This window comes from Papaver somniferum, chromosome 6 (genome assembly GCF_003573695.1).
Source record: "Papaver somniferum cultivar HN1 chromosome 6, ASM357369v1, whole genome shotgun sequence".
Classification (NCBI taxonomy): domain Eukaryota; kingdom Viridiplantae; phylum Streptophyta; class Magnoliopsida; order Ranunculales; family Papaveraceae; genus Papaver; species Papaver somniferum.
The window spans coordinates 136,187,346-136,197,162 of record NC_039363.1 but is presented as its reverse complement, the minus strand read 5'-3'; the positions used below and the strand labels follow the sequence as shown (position 1 = coordinate 136,197,162).

The following is a 9,817-nucleotide window of genomic DNA, read 5'->3' as shown; positions in this document are numbered from 1 at the left end:
TTCCCATGCAAACATACCATCACTTATTAACTTTCGAAGGCTTGTCATCTCCTATGACATTATATTTGCATGGCCTGTTAGTATGGTCTTCATGTCACTGAATTTCCCCTTCAATTCAGTCACTTCAGCATTGGTTCACAATTCAACAAGGATGCATCAGACGCCTTGTCCTCGACTGCACCTATTTTTTCGTCAAATTATTTAAACCAATATGATGTTCTTTCTTCAAGTAAATCTAGCCTGCTTTTTTCTTCAGAAACAAGAGGAATATCTTGGCCATCACAACTCATATCTATAGTCATATTGCCAAGATCACCATACTCCTCTAATTGATCAAACGTACCCGGTAATTCTTTGTCGATCATAGTGCCATTAAGACCCATTACTAATGCAAATTCTCTGAAAATAATGCGCCACTTACTTGCTCACATGAAAATAGCTTAAGATAGAAAGAAGTATTAGCGTGTTATCCAACAAATACACTTAAACTGTGTACTAAACAAAGCTCCGATACCTGAATTGTCACACCTGCAAATGCACCTTGCAAATATTCTGCGCAAGTGTAACCCATCATCACAGTGGTTCAATGAATCAAGGTTCACTCACTCGTACTTCAGCCTTATAAGTTTGCACCAATGCAAACAGCCAACTCCACAATTTTACAATGGAAGTCTTTAGCCTTTGTTCTACTTCTCTCTGATTCTCAAATGCTTACTATAAAGCATTCAAACAATGCTATACTTTACCAACAATAATTATCCAATCAAGAACACTTAGAACATGACATAATCATTCCATCTTATTGCATCAAAGGGAAGATATACAAAAAATTGCCCTCTTAGGGACTTACACAGACTTGTTCCCCTTGAACCAATCCTCAACCTTACCAAAACTCTCTCAATTTGAATCTCACAGTCTCCTATATATGTAAGCCTGCTGATTTTCCAATGTCTTAGCACTATTTACACAACATCTTTACTGGCAAAAAAACGTGCACAACAGCTACCCACGCATGGGACAACCATCTGTGGCATAAAGCAGTTCCATAACTGCTAATAACTGTGCTAACTTGGCCAGTTTCTTTTTAAACTCGAGCCAATGTCCTACACTTGTTCTCAAGAAGTTATGAACACTCTCCCACGCTTATAAACTTGCTTTATAAACGGTCTATCTTGTCTCACACCTTTGCCACACTTTTGAAGCCAATAACCAACTCCTAACCGTCACTTGAGCCATATTGCACAACTGTTGCGCTTTAATGAACTTGGTCTTGATCCACTGCATGACCAACATGGCACTGCAGTCTTCTTGGTCTAAGCCAATGCCCGGCCAACATTGGGCTATAATCATCTCGGTCATGTCCTTAGCTAATTCTGGTTATTCATGCGTCATATGCTTCACTTAGCCATTTTGCTCGACAATAGCTATGCTACTCTTGCGTTACTAGCTTGTTTGCATTATTCAAGATTTGGCAAGCCTTGAACTAATGCATAGGCCAACTTTTGGCCTATTCTTCCCTCTTGCATCATCCTTGAGTTTGGCCAACTCAATTCCATGGATATGCCTTAATGTCAACATCGCATGTTGCATTTGTCAATTTGGCCTTGTCTTGCCTTTTCTTCAATGAAGCTTCACTGTGCTGACCAATGAGCTTCATTACTTAGCCAATATGTTTACAGTCTAGTGCCATCTTTGCACTTCATTGGACCTGTAGGGTCTTGCCATCTTAGCGATTTACAGTTATGCAGTGTTGCGCCATCTTGGCTGAGCACTGACTTGGCTGGCTATGCTGTAGCGCACAATCTTTGCGCTTCACTAGCGTGACCATACAATGCCACTATTGATTGGACACGTCTTGGATTATTGTCGACAACGTGAACCACGAGAATTTGGGAATTTGTGGGACCCAGCCACAATTCTTACCGCATCTTAGTTTTGTTTTGTACGCTCGGTCATGATGTAATTTGTTTTCTATAAATAAGGTCGATCATCGAACCGTAGAAACTAAAAGAAAAAAACTACTATTTATAGTACTAAGCTTTTCTTTTTCGATTTGTTTCTTCTTTTGGTAATTGAAGTGACAATATGGAAGAACTATTTGAAGATTTGGTAGGATTTTTGATGCATGATCGAGGAAGTACAGACAGATAATGCATCAGAGATCTTGGCCGGTGAGGGTAACGATGATCATATGATGCCTACCGGGACGATAAGCAGTTTCATTAATGGTATTGATGATCATGACCTAGAAGCAGATTGGTATTCGGAACTACGTTTTCCTGATCCTCATCAGTTTGGTGAAGAAGTGATGTTTGATAATCAACAATCCAATGATATCCGGTCTGATAATCTATTATTAGATGTCACTGGTTACTTTCAAGAAGATAACTTTCTTATTGATCAGTACATTCATGACGCGACACTGACAGAACCTCTACAACAGCAAGCAGATATTAATTGTCATATCAATGATATTGTACTACCAATCGATATTGTCAATGACGATCAACCATTAAATAATCATCCACATAGCAGTACTCCTGAACAACAAGTACAAGATCGACGTCAAGAACCACAAGAACGTGGATCGAAGTTACTTAAACATGTAGGAGAAGCAAATGCCAAACGTCCGAAAAGGAGAAAGAAAGATAAACAAGTACAACTAGTTAATCACGGGGAAGTAGAAGAAGTTGCATTCAAAGCGCCCGAAGCCGATTTTTTCGGTCAAAGAGATCAATAATGATGATACTAACGCTGGGGAGGACGACGATTATGAAGAGGACATTCGTGATGACAACCAATCCTCGTCAGTTATTAGTAAGAATCTAATGTCTGAACGGAACCGAAGGAAGAGATTGAACAATCAGTTATTCACCTTGAGAGGCCTTGTCCCTTGTATTACCAAGGTATTTTTCGATAATGAATTGAGTTATTACAATTTGAAAATGCAGATGGATAAGAGATCTGTCCTTGTTGATGCTCTAGCTTATCTTCAAGATATACTTAACCAGACACAAAAGGAAATTGAAGCTGGAGTTACCGAAGATCCTGGGCATGCCATTATAGACTCTGCTGCTATGTCACCCGATTCACTCACAGAAAATGTGGAAATCGACCATCCTCCTTGTCACCATCTAGGAGTGGTATTAGAGAAGAGCGTGATCAATGCCGATGTTGAAGGTCAACCCCAGCCAATAATGTCGACAGCACTTGAACCAAAAACAACACCATACAGTGCAGTTTTTCCTGCTATCACTAAGGTAAAATAGTAATTCGTGGAAATATAATAAAGAATGATTTAGATTACGTGCTTGTTTTGACATGGTTGAAGGAATCTGCATGAGTTTCATTTTTCCTTAATTAATATAATTAGATGGAAGCTGAGAAAGTAGACGAGGAGATATATATGCTGAAGATCGTATACAACAAAGCACTGGGAGCTATGAGTCAAGTTCAAAGATCCGTAGAAATGCTGAAAGGGTTTGATTTTATTAATGTTTCCGTATCTGAATATGACCAACATCACATGCAGTCTTCCAGCTTTTTACGCGTAAGTTGGTATTTCGTGCATTTTGGAGATCGAATCATGAACTGAATGATAGATCTTTTTCCAAAAATTATTTGTCGACAAAAAAATTGAATATATTGTTTAGCAAAGTTTACCTAATCAATTCATTCTATTTATAACTACAATATTTATAAATAAACATTCTCTTCAGAGAATCACATGATAAACGAAGAAAAAAAACGGAGTAAGTAGACAAATTGACTTACAGTGAATCAACATTAGTTTATACTAGTTACCTAACCTTTTTGTAAATCGCATCATCCATTAATCTATTCTTATCTAATTCCTAATTATATTTGTTGCAGGTTAAGAAAATAAAAGGATCACTACTGGTTACCGACGAAGAAAATCTCATCGAAAGGGTGAAAGTAATGGCCAAACAGCTGGGTCTTAATCTTCCTTCAGCCGACGACTAATATGATTAAAATTTCTATACATAAATGATCAAATAATGGTGTGATTATCAGATATCTGCCGATGCAGTTCATCATCACTTGAGGTCGAAAAGCATTATTGGTTAATAAAATTTGATGTCTTATACGGCAACTTTTGTCTTTCTCTTGAGGTCGAAAAGTCATGTGCGTCGGAAAGAATTGTTATTGGTTAATGAAATTTGGTCTCTTATACGCCAACTTTTGTGTCTCTCTTTTTTTACTGGTGATAAGGTGCCAAAGAAATGTCGTACATTCCTGTTTTTCTACTACATATCGGTGATAAGGTGCCAAATAAATCTCTAGAATACAGGGCATAATTTGGATAACTTTACATATGTGAAGAGTGGTTAAGATTTATCTAGAGAAAGGATAAATCTACGATCATGGTTTGTTCAACTTAAATGTTATTATTAGTGTTTTGTTAATTGGCCTCTCATTAATTGCTGATGATAAATGATTTATTAAATTTTCAATCTCCTTAATTAATCTAATAAATACATAATTTTATTAATATTAATGTTACTAAAACTATATATATAATAGAAACTATTAATGGTTGTTTCTGACAAGTGAAGGTTGTGATTGGGATTAGAAATGCATCTAACGGACAAAATTTATTTTTCTTATCACTAATGTCTTATTATTTTTTTACAATTAATATTTTATTATGTCATAATAAATGTCATATTAAAAATTATAATAAATAAATTACTTTATTAATAATTATATAAATATATTTAACTAATGCTTAGATTTACTAACAATTATATAAGTGGTTTGGTGGTTGTGGGGGAGTTAGTAAAGAGTGGTGAAAAGTAGTCAAAATTTGTCTAGGAAGAAGATATATTTTGATATATTTTGTGAAAAAATATACTTCAATAGATTTTTTTTCGAAGTCAAATATACAGTTTAGATATATTTTGATACAGTGTCGTAACTTATGTGGACTGGATTTTGGTTCCTGGTGTAAACGCTTAGCGCCCCTCTATGTTGTGTATCAAATAAATATTTTAAGAAAAAACCTTATCTAAAATACATGGCACAGTTTGGATAACTTTGTCTATGTAAGTGTGGTCCAGATTTGTCCTTGACAAGAATAAATCTATGGCCGTGGTTATCCAGACCACACCCATAACTCGCACGTGTGTCTTACTTTTGGTAGATGAACGAGTGAACGTGGTCCTTGAGTCGTTTTCTAGCGCGCTACCCAGCATACCCTACCCTCGAGTTAGTTCTTCGTCTTCCTTCCTGTTAGTCATGGACTCATGGGAATGTTCGCCGCGATTTTGAGTCTTCGTTTTGTGCAAAACTCAAATTAGTTCTCAGATCAATCGGTGCTGCAAATTTGATATTAACGGAACCCAATTGGTTAATAAGCTGTATCATGTTAAATTTTAGTGAGTTGTATCAATTGGTTCTCTGATTCCCCGAAATTTAGAGATTTAATTTATTATTTGTGTTTTATTTTGATTTTGATTCATTATTTGTATGAATCTGTTAGGGGACATCAAAAGTCAGGGAGGTATATTAAGCAGTTGTGGGGAGCGATGGGGTTTACACTAAACAAATCTTCTGTTAAATTGTTGAAGGTAATAGTATCTTTGTATACTCAGCTTTGGTTTCTTATGAAAATGAGAGTATTATTGTGGGTTTAGACTTTAGTTTAAGAATCTAAATTTTGTTAACGCTTTTTCTTTTCTTTTTTTGAGTTTTTTTCGTACTCTTTCAGATATAAAGAAGCCATTTTCAATCCTTAATGGTTTAGTGGAACCAAAAACTCTGCTTCTATTCAAATTCCATTCTATCGACTTTGGTCTTATCTTCACAGCAATCGTTGTTTGGCCAATGAATTTCAACGACCTCTCAAAAATCACTGGATAAAATAAAAAAGCTCAAAAGGTTTGAATCTCCAAATTTGGTTTGATTTGTTGGATTTTTGTTAGTTTGATGTCGTTAACTTGAGAACCAACTTGGTCTTCATGGGGTTGTCTTATGTTGCAGATTTTTCACAGCAACAGATCATGGAGAGACACAGAGATTTATGAAGAGTTTAACTAGCAGTTTATATTTTCGTGATAGAAGCAGCCACAAATTAGGTTCACTTCTTTTATAGCTTGAAGTCATTCATGCATGTCTTTTAATTTCAATTTCAGTAGTTTGTTCTTCAACTCATGTCATTTTCTATACTCCTGTTTCTGAGTTCTTAATGATTCGGTTGCAATCCAACACTTTCAGAATGTTTGAAAAGACATTACAAGTGTTTGAAAAGACATTGCAATCCAACTCATTCTTAATTTCAGAATGTTTGCAATCTAACAAAGTTTCTTAGCTCCATCCAGGATCACTTTGACGACTGACTACCATGTTCCCTTTGTAAGTTTCGATTTACATCTTTTTAACACGTGATTTCCATCAAATTTAGTTGTTTCGTTTTTTACATTACCAGTGTGCGCTCTCATTTCCGGGTCGGTATTACGGCGTTTCTGTTGGAGTTCTAAGCAGTATTAGTGTGTTTATAAGCTTTTGGTGTTTTTATGTAAGATGTTGAAACCGAAGCAGTTGATTCAGTGGGAATAAGGGAAACATAGATAAATAGTAAGTCACTCTTTATCCCTTCCATATCCCATTACAATTTAATTAACCAGTTTTATCAGAAAATACATTGGTTCCATCCCAATTCCATGCTAAAAATGTACCTTCATGGTTTAGTATTTTGTTTGTTGGGTATTATATATGAAATTCCTGCTTTCCACAAGGTCTGAAAGACTTCTTGGGTGTATTTCAGGGAAAAAACATTGTTGATCGCACTCGATTGAGTCTTGACAAATTGTGGTAATCATTTGTGATTTGGTTCATCGTCTTGACCCTTTCTTCCTGATGTGCATCTCATCTTATGTTTAACCAGACATCAGTTTTCTCCTTCCCTGCTTCACAAGTTACGTCTCACCTTCATAACATGTACCCTATGTAGTTTTATATTCTCTTTCACATCAAATTCGTTGGGTTTTGTTTTCGTTATTTTCTCATCAGCTCCCTAATGATGGGTTCTGTTCTCTTCAAAATTTAGTGCATGCCCACTTTAAGAAGACCCATTCTAATTTTCGTTCAATCAGATTCATATCTAATAATCCTCGGTAAAGTGACCGGTAGCTCCTACTGTCCATTTCTTGCTCTTTGTGAAGTGTAAAATCTTAATTTTAGTTGGTACGTCACAACCATATATTCCATCTTTTTCTTTGGCTTCAAATATTCGTGCCTTCTTAAGTGACCCCTTTTATTGAGAATTTGTTGTTTCCACTGACTTTTTGAGAGAGATGCTGGGGAAATTGATGCATACTACTGACATTGATATGTGGAGAAAGACTTTGTCAGATTGATTTATTTCTTTAATGTCTGAAAGACGAACAATCTGTGATTCTCATAGTATCCAGTGATCATCAGCAGAGAGAGATAAGAAAAGGGTTTAGGCATGGTTTCTCAAATATAATTTGCGGGAAAGAGTTTGCACGTTGCTGTGACATTTCTTTGAGGCTTGAGCTGTTATCACATCATTATATCGCTGCATCATTATATCCATGAATTTCTGTGAGCACTTTTAGTTTATCTTTACCACAAAATATATTCCACCCCTCTAAATTTAAGAGTTAAATTTTTTTGTATTTCTGTTCTTTTTTCATTCAGCCAGGTAACATCTTGATGAGAGTTGAATTAAAAATATGTTGTTATGGTGTTGAGAAAGTTCAAATGAAAATCATTAGCATTTGACATCTCCGTCGTTGCAAGAAGGTTTTCCTCCCTGTCAACTTCATAAGGTATTCTTGAATGTCTGCTTTTCACTTCTTTGGTCTATTGTGCTTTGTTCTCTATTGTGATTCGTTCTCTATTGTGATTCGTTCTCATGTACCATTCCTTATTGGCCGGGTATTTTCTACATTAGGAATGAAACTGGCATTCCCAAAGTTACAGGCCAACAAATCATATTCTCAACCCAACAGAAATATTCAACTGCACAAGTGAGAATCCAAAGCTCAGGCATTCGAACAGGAAACTACTTGATGTTTTTCAAATGGAATACGGAGCTTATCTCTGCAGCCATATTAGAACTCAATTCCTAGACACAAGTTTTCCTCCGTCGACTACGAAAGCTTGGAATAAAAAATGAGTAACAACTCCTAATAGGTTTCCGCCTAAACTACTTATGGTTCACAAATGTCTTGCAATTATATCGACACTGGACCATTTGTATCGGTGTGATTGGGATTTTAAGATGGGTGAAACCTATCCTTGAAAACCATAGCATCCAGTGGTGTGTATGCCGAAAGTGACAGTCGAGAATCCTTGTTACAACCACCAAAGTAGTGTTGGCATTTATTTCCACCAAGTTAATCATTTTTATTTTATTTTTGGGAAGGATCACCATGTGAAACCAAACAGTTGGGCGATTGAGAATGAAAACTAATCTTCCGTTGTAATTTTAACTTCCGTTCTTTACATTCACTTTGTCTTCATAAGATTTTACTACTACATAAGGTCGATAAACTAATCAGGTGGACCAGGTAGAAGGTAACTTTAGCCTTGGTGTGTTGCATAAAAATATGGTGCTGGATCAAGCTGGAGAAATGGTAGTGGAGTCTTTACACAGATCGGTTTGGAGTAAGTGGTTGCTTCCTAAAGTATCTTTTATAGCATGTTCATTTTATCGACGCTTCAGCATATTTAATCTATGATTCCTACGTAAGTGAAATACATTGTCAGCTTGCTTCGATTGTTTGGAATTTCTTCATTTAGTCCTTGCCATTAAACTGGGTGTTGCCGAGGGATGTTCAAACTCAGTTGGAAGGCTGGAGCTACATTAATTTCCAAAATGGCGGAACTATTGGTTCAAAGGTTCCGAGTGCAGTAATTTGGGAGCTATGGAAAGAACCCAAGGACCCAGTGCTAGATTCCGTTGGCAGGGAAGCAAGAACAAGGATTGCCAATACAGTCGTTTCTTATGCTCTGTTGCTCTGATGAAGACTTATTCAGGGATACTCATTTCCGCAAAAAAAAAAAATCAGTAAGAAACTGTGATGATGTAATCTTTTATATTGTAACTGAATATATTATTTTATGGAAATTACATCCAAAATCACTATACCAAGCTGGAAAAATAAGAAAACATGCAGAACATAGAGTTTTAAACCCTGATGAAATTACAAATGAGACACAAAGATGGGACATTCTTACAGCAAACAAACACAATTCATGCATTACAGAATCATAATGCATGCCCGTGCCGTTACGGCACGGGTCAAGTCCTAATATAATACAAAACAGAATGGTTTTTTGAGCTTGGATGGTCGGATAACATTTTGAGAGATAAACGTTGTATCCGACCATCCCAGTCTCATCTCAGCAAAAGACATCCGACGGTCGTCGTTTCTGTAACCTTCTCATTATGAATCAAAATTTATTAATCTTTAATTATTGCATCACCTCTTAACCCAAGATATTCAAAGAAACATTAAATGAAATCATAATATATCATACATGCATTAATTGGATTTAGTGGTGGTATGATGAATCTAATGGGAAATGAGATTTATTTGTTTATTTTATTCATAACTCATAAGTGAGATATACATACACACTATTACTTAAATGATTTTGTGTTCGTTGAGTAATGTATATGAATAATTTTACAATGTACTTATAGACATTATTTTCGTTTAAAACAAAATAGAAAACTATCTTGCAAAGAAACACGATTTAAAATCCGGAAAAAAAAAAAAATTACACCAGTCAGATATCATATTAAAACAGTGCAGTTACGACA

The 9,817-nt window shown here is 35.8% G+C and overlaps 1 protein-coding gene and 1 long non-coding RNA gene across 7 annotated transcripts; both read left to right on the top strand.

The window, feature by feature from the left end:
- The first annotated feature begins 2,828 nt into the window (after window positions 1-2,828).
- Window positions 2,829-4,187, top strand: LOC113291545 (transcription factor bHLH27-like). The gene is made up of 4 exons (XM_026541068.1): window positions 2,829-2,906; window positions 2,952-3,260; window positions 3,374-3,550; window positions 3,874-4,187. Exons 1-4 carry the CDS (start codon window positions 2,829-2,831, stop codon window positions 3,982-3,984), a joined length of 675 nt encoding a protein of 224 aa, XP_026396853.1. The 3' UTR covers window positions 3,985-4,187.
- A 1,031-nt stretch (window positions 4,188-5,218) lies between these two features.
- On the top strand, window positions 5,219-9,130 carry LOC113289441. Of its 6 annotated transcripts, none has more exons than XR_003331014.1 (6): window positions 5,219-5,399; window positions 5,504-5,591; window positions 5,732-5,901; window positions 6,004-6,597; window positions 6,788-7,814; window positions 7,940-9,130. It is a non-coding gene; the product is annotated as an uncharacterized LOC113289441 (long non-coding RNA). The 6 variants fall into 6 exon arrangements; XR_003331016.1 differs by having other exon boundaries at window positions 5,219-5,591; window positions 6,004-6,098; window positions 6,449-6,597; XR_003331017.1 differs by having other exon boundaries at window positions 5,219-5,591; window positions 6,004-6,375; window positions 6,449-6,597.
- The last annotated feature ends 687 nt before the right edge of the window (window positions 9,131-9,817 follow it).